This window comes from Silurus aristotelis, assembly GCF_946808225.1.
Source record: "Silurus aristotelis genome assembly, chromosome: 6".
Lineage (NCBI taxonomy): Eukaryota > Metazoa > Chordata > Actinopteri > Siluriformes > Siluridae > Silurus > Silurus aristotelis.
The window spans coordinates 2,481,714-2,501,520 of NC_139579.1; the positions used below are offsets into that span (position 1 = coordinate 2,481,714).

General features: G+C 40.1%; 2 protein-coding genes across 3 annotated transcripts in view; one reads left to right on the plus strand and one right to left on the minus strand.

Annotated features, from left to right (window-relative positions):
- On the plus strand, positions 1–16,104 carry jpt1b (Jupiter microtubule associated homolog 1b). Its single transcript, XM_083543439.1, has 5 exons — positions 1–268; positions 6,402–6,541; positions 11,744–11,850; positions 12,632–12,659; positions 15,588–16,104. The coding sequence occupies exons 1-5, from the start codon at positions 213–215 to the stop codon at positions 15,731–15,733; spliced, it is 477 nt and encodes a 158-aa protein (XP_083399565.1). The 5' UTR covers positions 1–212; the 3' UTR covers positions 15,734–16,104.
- LOC310727210 (uncharacterized protein) overlaps positions 15,785–19,807 on the minus strand; it is a 25,810-nt gene continuing 21,787 nt past the window's right edge. For both annotated transcript variants that reach the window (XM_083543436.1, XM_083543437.1), the window contains exons 8-10: positions 19,205–19,267; positions 18,026–18,121; positions 15,785–17,677 (exon numbers count right to left, since the gene is read on the minus strand). In XM_083543436.1, the coding sequence (XP_083399562.1) occupies positions 17,668–17,677; positions 18,026–18,121; positions 19,205–19,267 (169 nt within the window). In that variant the 3' untranslated portion in view covers positions 15,785–17,667. The remainder of the gene's footprint in view (positions 17,678–18,025; positions 18,122–19,204; positions 19,268–19,807) is intronic.

Genomic DNA, 19,807 nt, shown 5'->3' on the forward strand with positions numbered 1-19,807 from the left:
GGGCTGGCGTTGAAACTCGAGCAGAAAAAAAAAAAAAAGAACGGCTGCCCAGATTCCCTATTCATCCCGGGTCGGGTGGAGTCCATGCGTGCTGGATATAAAGCGTTTTTTACACGTTTTTGGTTGCTAGATTTGGCTTTAAACGCGTTCAAGATCAGGTTTTCTCTTTTGTATTATTATTATTATTAACTCCATTTTTAATCCTGCCCGACATGACAACGACGACTACTTTCCAGGGGATGGACCCTAGCGCAAAAAACAGCTCCAGGTAAATAATACACAAAAAACACACAAAAGAACAATCAGGGATTGGGATCGGATTAGAGATTGGACTCGTGGGCGTGATTTATTATCGGATGAATGATGCTTTAATCCGTCGGATGATCAGATTTTGTGGATTTTAGTATCAGATGGCGAACGGCAAAAAAAAAAACAAACAAAAAAAAATTAAAGCTCATTTTTCTTTATGAAGGGAAAACAAATAAAGCGATTTAATCCCAATCTTTAAATCTAAACATACAAATAAACAGTGTGGTAATAATGATAATAATCCAGACGCATGCACAATGTTGGGATATTCCACTTATTTTCTTGGATGTCTATGGATTTGGTTGGTATCCACCCTTTTAATACACCAAGACACATTTTTTAATTGCAAAGGTGATATATTCCATTTCAATAGAGTCATAAATTCAGTAAAATGGAATAGAGGACTTTTTTTCTATCTAAATCTCTGTGGCTACAGAAATCTCCCTGGCAACCAGCCACCTTCTCCCTTCATCTCGCCCCTCTGAGGTCCAGCTAAAGGTTTCCTTCCTTTTTTTTTTTGACATTTTGTCGTCGTCCCAAAAAAAAACCTCCTAAAAACATAAAAAACATTTCAATGGCGTCAAATTTTCACGTTCCACACTAAGGAAATACCCCACGTGTCATCGTGTGATGTTTTGGACTTAAAAACACCTCCATCTTTGAGGCCTCAGGGTTCTCCTTTTATGGGATTTTTTCCCCTAGATTCAAAGCCTTGCCTTATTTTATTAACATTTTCCATGCCAGATGTTACAAAGTGAATTTTTATACTGAGCAAATGCATAATTGTTAACTTTCTTAACAATAACCGAGGAGATATTATAAATAGGGCCTGTGAATTAATTTGAGTTGTTTAGTCCATATTTTTGTTCATTTAAGTTTTATACAGTTATTTTCTTGAACTACATACATATTTATACACGTATCGATTCTGTTCTGGCGCATCTTCATCTATCCGACTTGTAGAATCACCTCTTTGATGCAACATGTTGATTTCCAGATTTGACTCCACCTTGCTGCCGCTTTGACTTGCGCCGTCAAACACTTAATTGTATCAATTGTAATTGAATATATCGTAAAGTGATGTGATGGTGGATATGTAGGAATGTGGTCAGGCCGCAACCCAAACCCTGGTAAAAAAAAAAAAAAAAAGTTTGATGTGTTTTTTTAAATCTGTGGATTAAATATTCCTCCCTCGATACAACTCAAATCTGAGGTAAATCCTGGTTATGACTGGAGTATAACCCAGTACAGCAGGGTTTATTCGAGTCTCCTGTTCTGTCGCTGGAAAATATTGTGTCCTCGCAGTAGGGTGGGGTCTCGGGAGGGGAAAAAAATTTAACCTCTTAGGATGAAAGCTAAAGATTTTGTGCAGGCAGCAAGGTGAAGTCGAGGTCATGTGACAGGTAACGAGCTGAACCTCACGATAAACGCCTAAACCTGTAGATCTGTGGATATGAAGCGAATTTATTTTGTGTGTTTTCCAAATAAGGGAGGCTGTGAAATGCTTCGGATTAGAACAGCTGTGTGTGTGTGTGTGTGTGTGTGTGTGTGTGTGTGTGTGTGTGTGTGTGTGTGTGTGTGTGTGTGTGTGTCAGCTGGTGAGGACTTTATAAAGAACTCCACTAAACCTTCAGCTATTTCTATTATTGCTTTACTAGCTATCTAACTATACTCAATACACTGATACACTGTCGGATTCTGGATTCCGATTGGTCAGGAGGTGCTGGTGGTGATGGATTTTCCGTAACGGCAGCTTTAAATGTGATCAATGCAAATCGCAGGTTTGTATTAATACGCGTGTTTGAGTACGTCCTCGCCTTTATACTAGAAAGATGTAATGCGTGAGGAAGGAGACTCCAGTGTCAGCACTTTGTCAACACTCAGAGGTAAGGCTGTACTGTTACTCTTCTGACATCGGGGTTCAGGTTAGCACATCGAGACTTTTTTTTTTTATATTTTTTGTCTTATTAACTACAGGAAATCTGAGCGTTTGTAGCTGCTATAACATAAATCAGAAAAGTCAGATCTTCCAAATGTAACTAGAATGGAATAAAGTGTAATTTATGAAAACCGTTGTTAGTGTTTGGAATTTGTTTTCTTGACAAACTCGTGTGTAATTTCAGATCAGCATTTTTATTGTGTAACTCCTGTATAGCAGCTAATTGCCTTTGTTGTTTGTATGAACTACAGAAGGTTAAATCTGAATGTTATGTAAAAAAACAATTTTTTTAACCTATCCTTAACGTTGTTTATTTATTTTATATGATTGACGGTAATGGTTGATATTTTATCAACACATCTGAGAGAAATGCTCGTATCCCAGTCCGTTTTAATAGATGGAATTGGAATACTGAAGATGGTCTCATCACCTTAATCATTAATTTTGCTTGCTGTCTAAAGCATGTGAAACTCAACCTTACTGTATCTATTGTTTGGCTTTATAAAGTAATCTCAGCTAACCATGAAGCTAGTTATTTAGCTGCGTATGATGACCCAACCCCCGTTGCCGTGTTACGACCGGCTAGCTCTACATAATATCTCGTTGTATAAATTTTTTCCTGTCAGGTTCTTCAACCGAACTCCAATGACGGCATTGTTTATTCGGTGTAGTAGAAAATAAATTAGATGTAGAACATACTGAAGTAAAATCCGCCCACGCAAGATTTGAGAGGAATGTTTTGAATTTTTGCTTGTAGATCTGGAATAAAATTTCCTCTGAATAAATTAGATATAAAGTCTGGTTTCTTTATGCTAGTTTTTTGCCTGTTATGATATTGATCTATCGATATGAGATTTTAGTAGTTTGCGATTTCATGTACACGAGTCTCCAGAGACACAGGACTCAAATTAACTGACCTGTCATGCACACAATTCGGGTTTTGACACCTAATCGATTAGATTCTGCCCGAGCTCGACTCTTTATTTAAAGTGTGTGGATTGGGATGCAGCCTGGACTTCCTCCTTCTCTCATTGCTGAGGTTTTATCGAATATTTGATTGGTCGTTAAGGCTGGAGCGATCCCCGAGGGGTGCTGTCCGGATAGATGAAACTCGTCTGACACAGGAATCTCCATTTGGTGTGGCTCGGGTCAGCTGTATGGTGTGTGTGTGTGTGTGTGTGTGTGTGTGTGTGTGTGTGTGTGTGTGTGTGTGTGTGTGTGTGTGTGTGTGTGTGTGTGTGTGTGTGTGAGTGTGTGTGAGTGTGTGTGAGTGTGTGTGAGTGTGTGTGAGTGTGTGTGAGTGTGAGTGTGTGTGAGTGTGTGTGAGTGTGTGTGAGTGAGATAAAGAGACAGAAGGGCTTGGGGAGTAGAGACACTCCCAGCTTATGTTAACTGTCCCCTGTAGTGGTCAGTCTGGTGTGTGTGTGTGTGTGTGTGTGTGTGTGTGTGTGTGTGTGTGTGTGTGAACCCCCTCCCTCGGGTCCAGTATTAACTCCCTTAAATCTTTTTGATGATGCTCGCCGGCGTCCCCTGCAGCTGTTTCATTCCCGTAATGTCAGCACGCCCACAAATGTAAGACGGCACCCCGTTTTCTCCATTAGCGCGTGTGTGTGTGTGTGTGTGTGTGTGTACACGTGTGCACCGATTTTTAAGTAACGGGCCAAAAAATGAAGCGATTTTTTTTTCCTTTTACAAATGTAATTCATCAGCCAAGACAGTGACTGTCTGAAATTTCTTTCCAAAGGGACGGATTTGTACTCTCATGAGCATTTAAATGTGAAAACACATTAGGCTGGAGATCCACACACCTGGGTACCACACACACACACACACACACACACACACACACACACACACTCTTATTCCACACAGGTGCAACTGTAACTGAGGAATAGAATAAATTAATAAATTGAATAATTCTTATGAATTTTATCGTTTATAAAGCTCTCTAATTTTTAGCCCCATTGCTGTAATAAAAAGGTAATATTTCACAGGATATTCACATTTATCTCATATATCCACTGAGCAGCTTAGTTTCCAGCAGAGGTGTAAAGAATACCTTCAAAAACCATACTCGAGTAAAAAACTTACCCAAGTTAAACATCACCAATTCCTATATGATTTGAGTAAAAGTGGATTTGAACACGACTTGAGTATTTGACTCATATTGCACTAGTCCTCGACACTAAGACACGATAGTGAAAAGTCAAAAACAGTCAATTTGTGAGGTTTCATTTCCTAAAATGCAAATCAAATTGTACACCTCATTAACACTGCATTAACCATCAACACAACAGCGTCTTCAGCACGGCAGAATGAAACAAACATCAAACAAGTTGCTAAAAAAATTTATCAACAGGGGATCTTTAATTAACAAATACAATTACAGTATCATGTGACAAAGTAAAAGAACCTCCAGTATATAATGTACAAATCAAATGAAAGTAAATATCACCTCTTTTGAGCATGTAATAGGTAACGTTTAGTTTTAATTAAAATACAGTGGAGTATAAAGTACATGTATTAAATCATAATTGTAGTTGCGTAGAGAATAAAAATTGCTTATATCTTTGATACTCAATAAAACTAGAAAGTAGGTAAAACATTACTTAAGTACTAAAAATTCATTACTTAAGTAAAAAATGTAAGTAAATATATAATAGAATAAAATAGCAAATATCACCTCTTTTGAACAATATAATAGGTAACAGTCAGTCAATGTAAATACAGTGGATTTAAAAGTACATATATTGACTCATAAATGTAGTTATATGTGCTTGTATCTTTGATACTTAATAAATCTAGAAAGTAGGCAAAAAATTACCGAAGTACATTTACTCAAATACTTCACACCACTGTTGCGTCTTGTCTGTTTTAGGATTTTGATATCCAATAGATATACAATAGATATAAGCTATGAGTGATGTGTGTATGGTTGCATTATAAATACAAGTTTTACATGTCAAGATGATCTAATTATTACAGTTCAGTCTGATATGTTGGTTAAATGACCAGACTGTGGTAATGTAATAATAAATGTCTGGTTAATTACCTTGTGTCAAAGGAAATAATCGTGTTAGGCTCATTGGAAGAGGTTCGGCTATGAAATGAAGTGTGTCTGGCATAGAGTATAGTTTTGTGTTTATTTATAAATGTTTTGACTCTTTTTCCCAAATGTTGCCATGGGTCTCATTTGGTTGTGATCCTGACCCCACCCCTGTATTTTCATTGGTTTGTTACCTTATTGAGTTCGTCTGTTGTTTAACCAGTTGTGTCTGTGGAAAGGTGTAGCTCAGTGGTTAAGATGCTAAATTTCTGATCAGAAGGTTGTGAGCCCATGAGCAAGACCCTTATCCCTCAACTGCTCACGTGAATTAATGAATGAGATAAGTCTCTTTGGATAAGGCCATAAATGGAAATGTGGTTTCCGTGTCTTCCTCTGCACCTCGTGTTTGGTGATAGAAAGATTTTAAAAGAGAGACAGGTAATCAGACTGACGTGAGATATTAGAGAGATTAAGGCTAAAAAAAATGCAGAAGGATTAAAAGAATGATGAAGAAAGAGAGGTTAAAAATGGGAGAATAAGTTGAAGGACCGAATGAAAGAGAGAGCCAGGGAGAAGAGGACACAAAGAGAATGAAAAAAGTGGCTGACTGAAAATAGGAGAAATGGTTGAGGCTGAAAAAGACGGAATGAAAGAGAGACTGGAAAAGAGCACAGCAGATTGAAAAGGGGAGAAGAGGCTGAAGGAGAGACTGAATTAAAGCGAGACAGACTAAAAAAGGGAGAAAAGTTTGAGACTAAAGGAGAGGGTGAAAGAAGGGAGATTTATTATATAAATCATCGATATTTATCCGAGCCGATGTTTGTAGTGCAGCAGGTTGTGATATTTGAGAACCTGCTTAGTTCCAGCATCGAAGTGCATCAGAGCTTTATAAAATCTTATATATTTACATATTTGCCACTTGGCAGACGCCACACGTCACATTTATCTCATTCATACATCTGAGCAGCTATGGGGTTAAGGGCCTTGCTCGGGGGCCCAGGATTGGGATCTTAGTGTGACTGGGATTTGAACTCACGACTCATGCAAGTAAACCAGCAACAGGCTCAAACTCTTTGTGTTTATTGTATTTTTCTCTTCCCTCCGCAGGGTTTTGCGGCCTCCCGGCGGAGCCTCCAACATTTGCTTCGGATCAGACGAGGAAAGACCGGTGCGCAAGAACAGAATGGCCTCCAACATCTTCGCCGAGCCCGAGGACCCTCACGCCCATCGGAGGAACAACCCACCTGGTACACACACTCAAATACACACACTCAAATACACACACACACACACACACACACACACACACACACACACACACACACACTCCCTCCCTCTCAGAGTCATAGCCCAGGACATACAACGGCCACCCTGGTTACCAGAAGTGACGTCAGATGCCTCCAGATCCATTCAGAGGAGGAAGCTACTCTCGAAAGTGATTTCTCTGTTGAATCATTTCCTTGTTTGCTCAGGAATGCGAAGATCATGTGATGACGGTTTCGCATTGCTCGGTGTGGGTGTGTGTGGGTATGTGTGTCACGGAGCTTGTGAAAACCTTTTTTTTTTTTTTTTTCCTCCAACTGAGTAGCAGCTGATGTTAACAACAGATGGTCCCAGAGTTACGATGGTACAACTTACGATTTATCCGATCTCACGATGATAATAACGTTATGACAAAACTGTAATAATATTTAAAAGTTTTGAAAGTAAATATTTAAACACACTACCCCATAATGATTACAATTCCCAAGTTACGATGGGGTTATCTGAACGAGAGATCGGCCGATACTGAATTTTCCCCATAGCGAGGTCGGATCGTATTTGCCGCCAACCGATTAATCGACCGATAGATTTAAAAATTGATACTGATTAAAAAGAAACTAAAAAACGTAGAATAGTACAGAACTTGTACTAAATCATGAAAATGTAATAAATTGAAATATATTCATTAATAAATATAATAATATAAATAATACATTATATATGATAAATATAATATAGTGCTCTCTGTGCAGCACGCAGTCTCATGTGTAAAAACAACCAATGAAGCCTCTAGAGGCTGCTCTCGGAATGGCAGCAGCCATTCTCCAGTCGTGGACTACCTGTAACTGCTTTCTGGACGTTCCACATCAGATAAAACATATAAATATAGAAATGTTTAGACTACTATACAGCACGAGTTCATATCGCCACCTTCGTAATAAACCCTGTGATAAGTCTAATAGCAAGAGTCTGATTCAGCACCAAAACCACATGAAACAAAACCCATCTTAGGTGTTAAGACAGGAAATCAACAGCGCACAAAGCAGCACACTTCCTGTTGCCCTGCACTGTAAAGCACACAGGCCTTCAGGGGTTCATCTGGACTTCCTGCCTGCGTCGTGAACCTGTTCACACTTCAGACACTGGTGTGTGCATGTGTGTTGGTCATTTCCAGTCGAGATGACCTCATGGTCTGGTTACTCAGCCCCACTTCCTGGTGTGTAAGAGCGCTGAGTTGGATGATGGAAAACACAACGCCGTGACTTCACCTAAAAAGCATTCTACACACCAAGTGTGTGGGTCCTACCATTAGGGCTGTGTGTGGAGCAGATGCTTCATAAACATTCAGCTGTTTACGCGTGTGTGTGTGTGTGTGTGTGTGTGTGTGTGTGTGTGTGTGTGTGTGTGTGTGTGTGTGTGTGTGTGTGTGTGTGTGTGTGTGTGTGTGTGTGTGTGTAGTTAGTCAGTCAGAGCTGCCACTAATCTGAGGTTCCTCATGAGCCTGGCTTTGGCAGGTGAAGGCAGAGCAGGAAACCTCAGCAGCTTCCAGACACACAACACACACAGCAGGGGGAAATGAGCAGAGGAAATGGTGTGTGTGTGTGTGTGGGGGGGGGGGGGGGGGGGGCATAGAGGACAAAGGCAAACACAGGGTCATACAGTGACAAAACGACTAGTGTACAAACACGGGTATAAATGAAATTGAGGCTATGAGAGAAATACAGAAGATGAAAAGATGGACAGAGATGGAAAGGACAAAGAAAATATAAAGGAAAGAAAGAGAGAGGCAGAAGGACGGAGAGAGAAAAAAAAAGCAAACGGACAAAATGAAATACAAAAGCAGGCAGGGACAGACGAGCAATAAAGGAGGGAGCGACATGCAGAATAAGAGGAAGCCATAAACAAAAACAATGAGAAAGAAGAGGGAAAAAAAGAATAAAAGTGGGGAAGACTGTAAGAAATCGTGAGAGTGAGAGTGAGAGAGTGATTTAGAAAGTGAAACTCAGGAAACCAGACAGAGGTGACAAACAGACGATAGGATATGAGAATGAAATTAGAGGCTGAAAAATGATAGAGGAATGAAAGGATGATGGAGAAAATAAGAGAAGGGGTTGAAGATAAAGGACAAAATGAAAAGAAGCCAGGAAGAAAGGAGAGAAAAAAGAAAAAGGGTGGAAAATCATGGAAGGCTGGAAGACAGAAAGAAAGTGAGACAGACTAAAAAGGGGAGAACAGGCTGAGGCTGAAGGAGAGACAGAAAGAAGAGAGACAGACAGACAGATAACGAGACAGACAGACTAGAAGAGAGCGAAGAATGAGACCTGCAGAATAAAAAAGGGAGAGAAATGAAAAGGAAGCAACAGAACGGGAAAGCTGCCAGACAGACAGATAAACAGACTGAGAGTGAGACAGGTATGTGATGGACGATATGAGCTGATGAAGCTCAGGATAATCCTCATGTATGTTTCTACATGCTAATGCAAAACAGGTACAGACCGTGTGTGTGTGTGTGTGTGTGTGTGTGTGTGTGTGTGTGTGTGTGTGTGTGTGTGAGAGACACATTATCAGCACACACTCATCTGGAGAGAGCGAGACACAATGGCGTCTCAGTGGAACTCCTGTTAAAGTTCATTATCTAGCGGAGCTGCTGTCGTGTTTCAGAGAGCTCTTTGTGGCCTAATCACTGCTTTTCGTGGGAAGACGTTCAGCGTGGGTGCACGTTTGTGTGTGTTTGTGTTTGTGTTTGTGTGTGTGTGTGTGTGTGTGTGTGTGTGTGTGTGTGTGTGTGTGTGTGTGTGTGTGTGTGTGTTGTTACGACCCAGAGCTTAAACACAGATGTCGGGGTGTTTCTGGAGGAGGTGTGCACTTGTGTACTCATACTGCAGCTTTGTCCTCATAAGGGTGCTAGTGTTTGGTAGTAGTATTCAAATCACGAAGAGAGAAATTCCAGATATTTTCTTTCAGTCTGACTGTAAAATGTATCGGAAACAATAATCGCATTCATAATGACTCCCTCGATCAGTTACTACATCTGAGAGGTCGTGGAGATCAAGTGTATTACAGAGTAAAGAATGATATACTCTGTGGTTACAGGAAACTATTTAATGACAGGGCGGTGTGAGGAAACAGGGTTTCTGTTACCACTTTGAAGTTGATTCTTTTTACTATGGTCTGTTTGAATACTCGTTTCTGATTGGCTGGAAGTTTACCATTCTCAAAAATGTACATATAGAGTGAGAGAGCCGACAAGGCATAGGTTGTTGTCCTTCGTTCTGGAGGAGCAAAATCCGAAATTTCACAGAATATATAATTCAAGGTGGTATTAAAAAGATTTGAGACTAAATAGTGCTAACTGGTGCGTTACCACGTGTGCGATTCCTTCACTGACAGCAAGTTAGAACAACGTAAAAAAAAATTCTGCAGGCAAATCTGCCACAACGGTATTTGATACGACATACGTTTGTCAGACGGCGATGCTGCAACGAGCCGTTTAAGGTGTTTTGTAAGCTTAAAGAAAGGAGGAACGTCACTGGAAGACGTCGAGTGATCAGGAAGACCTTCACCGAGCTCAACCACCCAAAAATGTCGAAACCTTTAGGCAACTTGTGCATAATGATAGTCGGAAAACAATCCACACCGGGTATTTGAAACGAATCGCAGAAGGTGTTTGACTTGTTTCGAAACAAAGAATTACAGAAGTTCTTGAGAAACTTGCTCAGAAACTTCATGAATCTTCAGGCTGTTGAGGTGGAACCATCCCTAGCTTGACAGAGTGGCCTCCAATTGAGGAGATCTCCTTCCAAAGGTAGAGCGTTGCAATGAACCAGGATGTAAGTAGGGACCCCAGAAAGACTAGCTAAATATAAATACCTCATTATTTGTATTCCTTTATAGTTACACTAAAAATTTGCTAAACAACTTTTTATCACTTACACTATAGCAGCTGTAAACCACTTCCTGTCCCCTGCGGATGACTAGTGTCAGAGCTGCTGTTACAGAAACCGAATCTAAAACTTCTGACCAATCAGAATCCAGAGTCCAACAGCGCCTCGTCCACAGTATGAGGCAAACCACATAGCCAGTATCGTTCAGTCAGGAGAGTTTCTGATGACTTAAACACGACTCGCAGCGTCATGAAAACGCACTAAATCTTACTGGGGTGAACCAGTGGAAAAACGTGGCTCATTCTTTCCTCACAGAGAGACGGAGAGGAGGGACTGCTAAAGCTCTCATCGTAATGACAGCGCAGAGATGGTGCACTCTCAACACCCCGGGTTCACTCGATTCTGTGTCGCGCCATCAAACATCTTTATTAGCAGTCTGGGCTTCGCTCATGCTTTTACAGTCATTATGCAGTTTCAATAATTTTTAGGTTTGACCTGCAATATCAGACCTTGTTAGGGGGTCCACGTGTGATGAGAACTTGAGAATCATGATACATGACATTCATCGAGAATTAGGGTCATTTACATTCTGATTTTTTCGATATTGATGGGAGTAATCAAGCAGTTATTATTGAAATGCATAAAATTTTTTGATAGATACAACATTTGAAACCAGTTTGTCATTAAAACTAATTTCATCGTTTCAGGGTGTTATTTTTTCAGAAATTTGATTTGGTATATAACCCATATGATTGGTTTGTAACTTATATGATTGGTTTATATCACATGTAATTGATTTATAACCTATACAGTTGGTCCCAAACAAATATGAATGAGTCTTAACCCACACAGATGCTTCATAACCTCTATGACTGATTCATACCCTTTATGATTGGTTCATGAACCAAAAACCGATACATAAGCTTTTGGATTGAATCATCACTGGTGGTTCATGACCACTAAATGTATTATTTGTCAGTTGTCATGAATCCTCCTGTCTGTTGTAAGCTTTGTGCTTTGTGTCCAAACAGCATTTGGTTTATATTTCAATGACAAGTCTGATGAGTGTGTCATTGTTTTATTGTGAAACCAAAAAAGTCTGGAAGAACTTTCATAGACCAATGTTATGTAAAATAGCCATATGAGAAGTTCCTCCAAAAGGGTCATGTCGGCTTCTTGACAGAGATCTTTTGGTAAACATGGGAGAAACATTAAAGCCACTAATGTTTGAAGGACATATTTGTCGAGCACATCTCTTCTTATCTTTGCATTCTAATGATGCCTCTAATGTTGTTCTTGCAGGTGGCGAAGCGACCGGAGTGCTGTGTGGGGAACATTCTGCCCCACTGAGGCGGTGCCACCAACCACCAATCTACCTAGACAACTCTGAACACCCAGACAAATCCATGGTGAGTCCAGAACAGAGAGGGAGTGTGAAAAAAACACAGAAGGAGGGCATCATAAATACACAGTCCTATGACTGGTTCATAACTCTGATAATGGACTCGTAAGCTGTATTACTGTGCTACAGTCTCTTTTATTGGTTCATAACCTGCGTCGTGGTTGGTCCATAACCCTTAACTTGATTGATAAACTCTACAATTGGTTCTTTACCCAAGGTCCTGATTTATAACCTGTACCACTGGTTCATGGCGTATGATGCAATTGCTTCAGACCCATTTTATTGGTTCATAACTCACACTATTGGTTTATAACCCTTACACCCCACGACACTTCATTTCTGACTCGTGATATTGGGTTCATAACCCGAGCGGTCGCCTCATAACCCTAAACGGAGAGCAGTTATTATATCAAACCTCCTCTCTCGAATCCCTCTCCAAGCTTCGTCAGAGGCAATAACAGCGCATAACTCACGAAGACATGTTTTAATGTGTGTGTACGCGCAGCTCTTCTGGTGTTTAGTCTATTCTGTGAATTGTGAAACGTGGAGCAGTCTGCTATAAAACGAATAAATTAGTAAATTGGCCGAAGTCATTACTTTTTTCAGCTTCTAAACCCTCAAACACACTCAGACAGAGATACACATACACACATGCAGTGTCCAAGAAACTGTGTTCACAGTTAAAAGCCTGGGATTTCTGCTCAGACAGGACTTTAGCAGCTGAGTGAAAACACTGGCAGTGAGTTTCTAAATTTTCTCTCTCTTTTTCTTCTTTTTTTTTTCCACAGGAGGAAAACTACGAGCAAGTAAACCATGGTGAGTGTTTTTGCCTCATCAAGCTCCTAATCACTCTTAAATAGCATTCCCCTCCCTTCCTCCCTCTCTCTCTCTCTCTCTCTCTCTCTCTCTCTCTCTCTCTTTCTCTCTCTCTCTCTCTCTCTCTCTCTCTCTCTCTCTCTCCCCCACCCTTCCTCCTTCCCTTCTCTCACTCCTGTTCCCTCTGTTTCTCTGTGGCAAATAAACAGCAGCACATGATGCACATTAAGGTAAATAGCGTCTCTGTTACAGACGCTGTGAAAAATACTGACTTTTATTCATCAAACCCGTGTACGGTCAGCTGTGAGCCTAAAATAAATGCGGACTGATTTCACCCTCATCGTGAACGTTCATCAGTTTTATAAACTAGCAGAATGTTCTAGCGACAGTAATGTCTTACAATCTGTAAATGTGGTCCGTACTACAAATTCTGGATAATCGGTGACTAGATGATCATATTTTCTCTCATAAAACGTGTGAAAGTGAATGTTGGGTTCCTGAAGCATCGCATTTATTCATTGGTTTAATGTTTGAGTGATGAGGGGAGTGGTGGCTCCAGCGGTTAAGGCGCTGGGTTACAGATCGGAAGGTCGGGGGTTCAAGGCCCGGTATCGCCAAGCTGCCACTCTTGAGCCCTTGAGCAAGGCCCTTAACCCTCTATGCTCCAGGGGACCCTTACGAGAAAAATAAATCAAGGACCGTGACGTCGGAGCGACGTGGGCTCACCACCTGCAGTAGGGACCGTAAGGGACCGGTGCTGAGAGGATCGGGCAGCATTCGAAGGCGGGGGCCTTGACAGCCCGATCCCTGGAAACGGAGAAGTGTCTGGGAAATCTGCTTAGACTGCTGCCCCCGCGACCCGAATTACGGATAAGCGGGAGAAGATGAAAAAAAAAAAAAAAGATCTGGAAACACTGTTAGTAGGATACGTGAAGAGAAATGTAACCTAGAGAGAGAAGTCATATTTGCTGCAAGAAATCTAATCTGGTGAGAGAAATCTAACCTAGAGTGGGAAGTCTAATCGAGCTAAAGCAATCTGATCTAGTGAGAGAATTTGGACTGAGTGTAGCGTAGCCTGTGTAGTAACTTTTATTGTCAACGTAGTAAACTTGTAAAAAGTAAATATATACAGTGAGGAAAATAAGTATTTGAACACCCTGCTATTTTGCAAGTTCTTCAACTTAGAAATCATGGCGGGGTCTGAAATTGTCATCGTAGGTGCATGTCCACTGTGAGAGACATAATCTAAAAAAAAAATCCAGAAATCACAATGTATGAATTTTTAACTATTTATTTGTATGATACAGCTGCAAATAAGTATTTGAACACCTGAGAAAGTCAGTGTTAATATTTGGTACAGTAGCCTTTGTTTGCAATTACAGAGGTCAAACATTTCCTGTAGTTTTTCACCAGGTTTGCACACACTGCAGGAGGGATTTTGACCCACTCCTCCACACAGATCTTCTCTAGATCAGTCAGGTTTCTGGCCTGTCGCTGCGAAACTCGGAGTTTGAGCTCCCTCCAAAGATTCTCTATTGGGTTTAGGTCTGGAGACTTGCTAAGCCACGCCAGAACCTTGATATGCTTCTTACAGAGCCACTCCTTGGTTATCCTGGCTGTGTGCTTCGGGTCATTGTCATATTGGAAGACCCAGCCTCGACCCATCTTCAATGCTTTAACTGAGGGAAGGAGGTTGTTCCCCAAAATCTTGCAATACGTGGCCCCGGTCATCCTTTCCTTAATACAGTGCAGTCGCCCTGTCCCATGTGCAGAAAAACACCCCCAAAGCATGATGCTACCACCCCCATGCTTCACAGTAGGGATGGTGTTCTTGGGATGGTACTAATCATTCTTCTTCCTCCAAACACGTTTAGTGGAATTATGACCCAAAAGTTCTATTTTGGTCTCATCTGACCACATGACTTTCTCCCATGACTCCTCTGGATCATCCAAATGGTCATTGGCAAACTTAAGACATGCCTGGACATGTGCTGGTTTAAGCAGGGTAACCTTCCGTGCCATGCATGATTTCAAACCATGACGTCTTAGTGCATTACCAACAGTAACCTTGGAAACAATGGTCCCAGCTCTTATCAGGTCATTGATCAGCTCCTCCCGTGTAGTTCTGGGCTGATTTCTCACCTTTCTTAGGATCATTGAGACCCCACGGGGTGAGATCTTGCATGGAGCCCCAGTCCGAGGGAGATTGACAGTCATGTTTAGCTTCTTCCATTTTCTAATGATTGCTCCAACAGTGGACCTTTTTTCACCAAGCTGCTTGGCAATTTCCCCCTTAGCCCTTTCCAGCCTTGTGGAGGTGTACAATTTTGTCTCTAGTGTCTTTGGACAGCTCTTTGGTCTTGGCCATGTTAGTGGTTGGATTCTTACTGATTGAATGGGGTGGACAGGTGTCTTTATGCAGCTAACGACCTCAAACAGGTGCATCTAATTTAGGATAATAAATGTAGTGGAGGTGAACATTTTAAAGGCAGACTAACAGGTCTTTGAGGGTTAGAATTCTAGCTGATAGACAGGTGTTCAAATACTTATTTGCAGCTGTATCATTCAAATAAATAGTTTAAAAATCATACATTGTGATTTCTGGATTTTTTTTTTTTTAGATTATGTCTCTCACAGTGGACATGCACCTACGATGACAATTTCAGACCCCTCCATGATTTCTGAGTGGGAGAACTTGCAAAATAGCAGGGTGTTCAAATACTTATTTTCCTCACTGTATATATATATGTGAGAAATAGGAAAAGAGTTAGCAAATGACTGTGTGTGTGTGTGTGTGTGTGTGTGCGTGTGTGCGTGTGTGCGTGTGTGCGCGTGTGTGCGTGTGTGCGCGTGTGTGCGTGCGTGTGTGCGTGCGTGTGTGCGTGCGTGTGCGTGTGCGTGTGCGCGTGTGCGTGCGTGTGTGTGTAGATCAGTTTGAGGAAACCGAAGCCCCTGAGGAACAGCCTGAGCAGCAGCAGCAGCAGCAGAAGGAGGTGGAGCAGAAACAGCCCTCTGGTGCCTCCTCTGGACGAAGAAACCCTCCTGGTGGAAAATCCAGCCTCATTCTGGGCTGAGCGTGCTCACTGAACTCTCTCTCTATCCCTTTCTCTCTCCCTCTCTCTCTCTTTATCTTTTCTTTTTGTTTTTTAAAGATTCACTTTCTCTTCACTCTTTCACCCTCATCATGTGAGCCATGGGATGATTTTTCTTTTTTTATCTTTTTGTCCACTACCACATGTCTGTATTATTGTTTTTCTATCGCAAAAAAAAAAAAAAAAGAATATGAAAGAAAAGCTGGTTGGCAGAAGCACTTTATGTAAAAGCTCCATTTCAGCCCATCGTGAAGAGCGCAGGCCGTGCAGGGGGGACGCATGGAAGGCAAAGCCAGGAAAAGATTCGTCGCGCTAAATTTCTAAATACAAAATAAAGATTGATATGAATTTCACTGCCTTTGCTGGTGTTTGTGTAGTAAAACACACACACACACACACACACACACGAAAAAGCAAGTTTGTAAACATCAAAATTGGTGTATTGTACGAGTTTTTCAAGTGGATCCTTATTATTTAGAAGAAAGAAATACGTTTCACAATCATGCTTTTGGAAATTCCATTGGATTTATAAGTGTCATGACAATAATATTTAAATTTTTTAAAAGTTATACATTTAATTGCAATTCATATACAATACTTAATGTTGCAATTTTAATACATTCAACTCTGAAAGCTGAAATGTATTGTGGAACATCTGTAGCTTCCATAAACAATATGCATATACAAAAACATTATTTTCCCTTTTTTGTTTCTTGAAAGCACCAAAACGAAGAAAACCGTCAGTTCTTTCTGTTCTGAAGAGTTTCGATTGTTAGAAACTTTAAAGCTCATTAAAACGGTTGACACAAAAAACCCAAATTCTCCAGCAGTGATTTACAAACGGACCGCAAACAATAAAACCACTTGTAGAACCACTTGTTAAAATCTGAATCACTTCCTTAGCACCCAGTTTAGTGTCATTGCACACCATAAGAGCTGGTTAGGTTGAATTCCATCTTTTTTCATTGAAGTTATTAAAATAAATGAATACATATTTTATTTAAATTGTCAAATTTATTTTCTTTTTTATTATTATTATTATTAAAGCAAGTCGGATAAGCTTTGCTATTTTCTAATCAGCTTTTTTTTTCTTTTTTTTTCACAATTATATAAATAAATCTAAATATTAAAAATTTATAATAAATCACTGAATTATTACTGTTACATATATTAAGCACCTATGTATTAAATTAGTGAAAATAATTGTACATTTACTGCATTTGGCAGTGGCCCTTACAGTTATCGCAGTTATACAGATGCAGCTTGGGTTTAAACCCATGACCTTACAATCAAAGATCCAACATCTTATCCACTTCCCTGAATGTGGTCACTAATTTGCCTTTTGATGTACATTCACAACATTCTGTAAAAGCCCTTAACCAGAGAGACAACTGATCAGTTGCTGGTTAATATCTTTGCTTAAGGGCCCACCAATGGCAGCTTAGTGGTAATGGGATTTGATCTCAAGATCTTAGTTTTTTTGTGTAAGAGGCCTTCAGTGTAACTTGACTTGGCAATATTTTTAAGGTAAGTGCTTTTTTTACTTGTCACATGTACATTACTGTGACATTTTTTCTTCGGATACCCCAGGGATGTTGGGAAGCTGGTGTCAGAGCGCAGCGTCAGCCATGACACAACATTCCTTAGGCACACAGTGTTAAGGGCCAAAGAGTGGCCGCTGGGTAATACTGGGGATTACAAAAATCTACATAAGCTACAGAAAACTTTCAAAGTGTTTCCCAGGACCCTGGGAAATGTTTTTATAACCCAATTCTGATCTATACTGTTTGACCTTTTAGTACTACTTTAGAATGATTGCTTGCAGAGGTGTTGTGGACTCCTTCAGAACAGGCTTTAGAAGACAGGATTGGTCTGAAGCAAGAACGTAATCATCACTAGATCTTGGCATGATCTGGTTACTCATTCCTGATGGACAAAACACAGGAAAGAAACATTATAATCAAGTAATAGAAAATATACAGTCTGCACATACATTCTGTTTCATATAACTATAATAGTGTTGTCACAAACACTTAGTTATGTTTGCCTATTTCTACTCTGAAGTTAATAACATGTTTCATCTGATCATCTGTTCAGATAAAATGTAGTATATTGATATCACATGTTTGAAATGCTGTATAATAGTGACTACTATATTATTCATTGAGGAACAATGTGAACTGATTGATCAAAATAGTGGTTTCGGCAGCCCAATTTCTTTAGTTATCATCAACCTCATCCTGTCCTTTTCTGTTTCTCAGAACTACGGTTTACCTTGTAACAGTGTCGCCTGTATGTAGTTGAGCAGCTCCATTCGAAGCACCATTACTCACAAAGCCGTTACCGTTCGCATGCTCAGCTTCGTGTACACTAAAACAAACAAACAATATTTCTTTCAATCAGCTATTTAGGACAGGTGTCACTCGATGTCGTCGACCACGTGATGGTTGACTCCGGACTGTGACACGTTTCTGATCAAATTCACAAGAATGAGTAATAATGTGTGTGTTCATGCATCCGAGTCGTTAAATCTGTGCACTTTGTTTTACTGAATCTATTTACAGCAAACATGTGTGTAATAATGTATATAGTTATAGCATCACCCCCTCCCCCATGGCATGACATGCCACAAAGTGTGATGATAAGATTTGCATATAAGAAGAGTGACAGCACGGCTCAGTAGTGGAAGAAAAAAAAACCGTAGGTTTCACATTCTCAGACTGAACAATTGACCACAAAAAACTGAGAACTGAGAAAAATCATACACTGTTTGTTTGAGCGTTTCCAGGAAATCTGAGATAAAATCTCACAGATGTGATGATCTAAATGATCTAAATGATCTCCCATCCTCTTACAGCGCAACAATATGCAAATGAGAGTTCTCTGAAATGTTGATTATGGGGCAGCATAAAAAGTTATTTGTTTGAGAAATGGTGTGGATGCAGAAAAGTCAGAGATGGTGTGAAGAACTCCAAAGTCAGCTTTATCATGCAAAAGAAAAGGTTCAGAAGGTGACAATCCTCATATGAAAATGAACTTGCAGCTAAAAAATCTGACCCTATTGAACAGCTTTGGGATGAATATGAACACTGACTGCACCCCAGGTCTCATCATCTACATCAGTACCTGACTTTACTAACACCCTCATGGCTGAATGAAATCTCACACATCTCCATAAGCACATTTCAATATCTTCACAGAAGAGTGGAGGTTATTATTATATATTAAAACAGTAAATGGGTATCACTGTGGAATGGGATGTGCAAAAAGATTCTCATACCAATCTTATGGTCAGGTGTCCACACACTTTTTGGTATAAAGTGTATATGCAACCAGGCATGCAAGTACATGTCAGTTTGTGTGGCTTAATAAAAATGTGGCTTTGTAAAGAAAACCAAAATGGAAAGAAAAGAAGTTATCATGTGGATGAAGAGAAGATGCAAAAGCTCTTACATTTTTGTAGTTTCGATGTGACAAGTTTGATTGTTTGGGTGAGGATCGTCAAAATTGTATGACCTAACACACAAACACACACACACACACACACACAACACACACACACACACACACACAGGTTTACATTAATGTTTGTTTAACTTTAAATTGAATCTTAATTATAATTTTATATAAAAACTTTTCATAAACATTTCTATGTTCCTTGTCTTCGACCCAATAAACCAGTATTAAGATGTATTTATTGAAAGAGACGCCACAGCACTGGGGAGGGTGTTAAGATGTTGAACTTAGACCAGAAGGTCATGAGTTCAAAGCCCAGCAGGACCAAGACTGCTGGGCCCTTGAGCAAGGCCCTTAATCCTAAACTGCTCAGTTGCATAAAAGTTGTAAATGTAAAGTTTCTGTAAAGCACTGTGAACTGTTAAAGATAAACCGTCAACTACAAGCATTTCATTCCAGAAAAATTATAACATGTAATAAAAAAAGAATATAAATTATATATAAAAATTATAACATATACTAAAGATTCTAAAACATGACACACAAGAACAACAATAAATCAGGCCATATCATTTTAGCTGCTTCTCTGAGGGAGATTCA

Excerpts from the sequence above, each read along its gene's own strand:
- jpt1b (XM_083543439.1), top strand. The coding sequence starts at position 213 with ATGACAACGACGACTACTTTCCAGGGGATGGACCCTAGCGCAAAAAAC. Across the intron at positions 269-6,401 it reads AGCGCAAAAAACAGCTCCAG|GGTTTTGCGGCCTCCCGGCG; the intron begins GTAAATAATACA and ends TTCCCTCCGCAG. Across the intron at positions 11,851-12,631 it reads AACACCCAGACAAATCCATG|GAGGAAAACTACGAGCAAGT; the intron begins GTGAGTCCAGAA and ends TTTTTTCCACAG.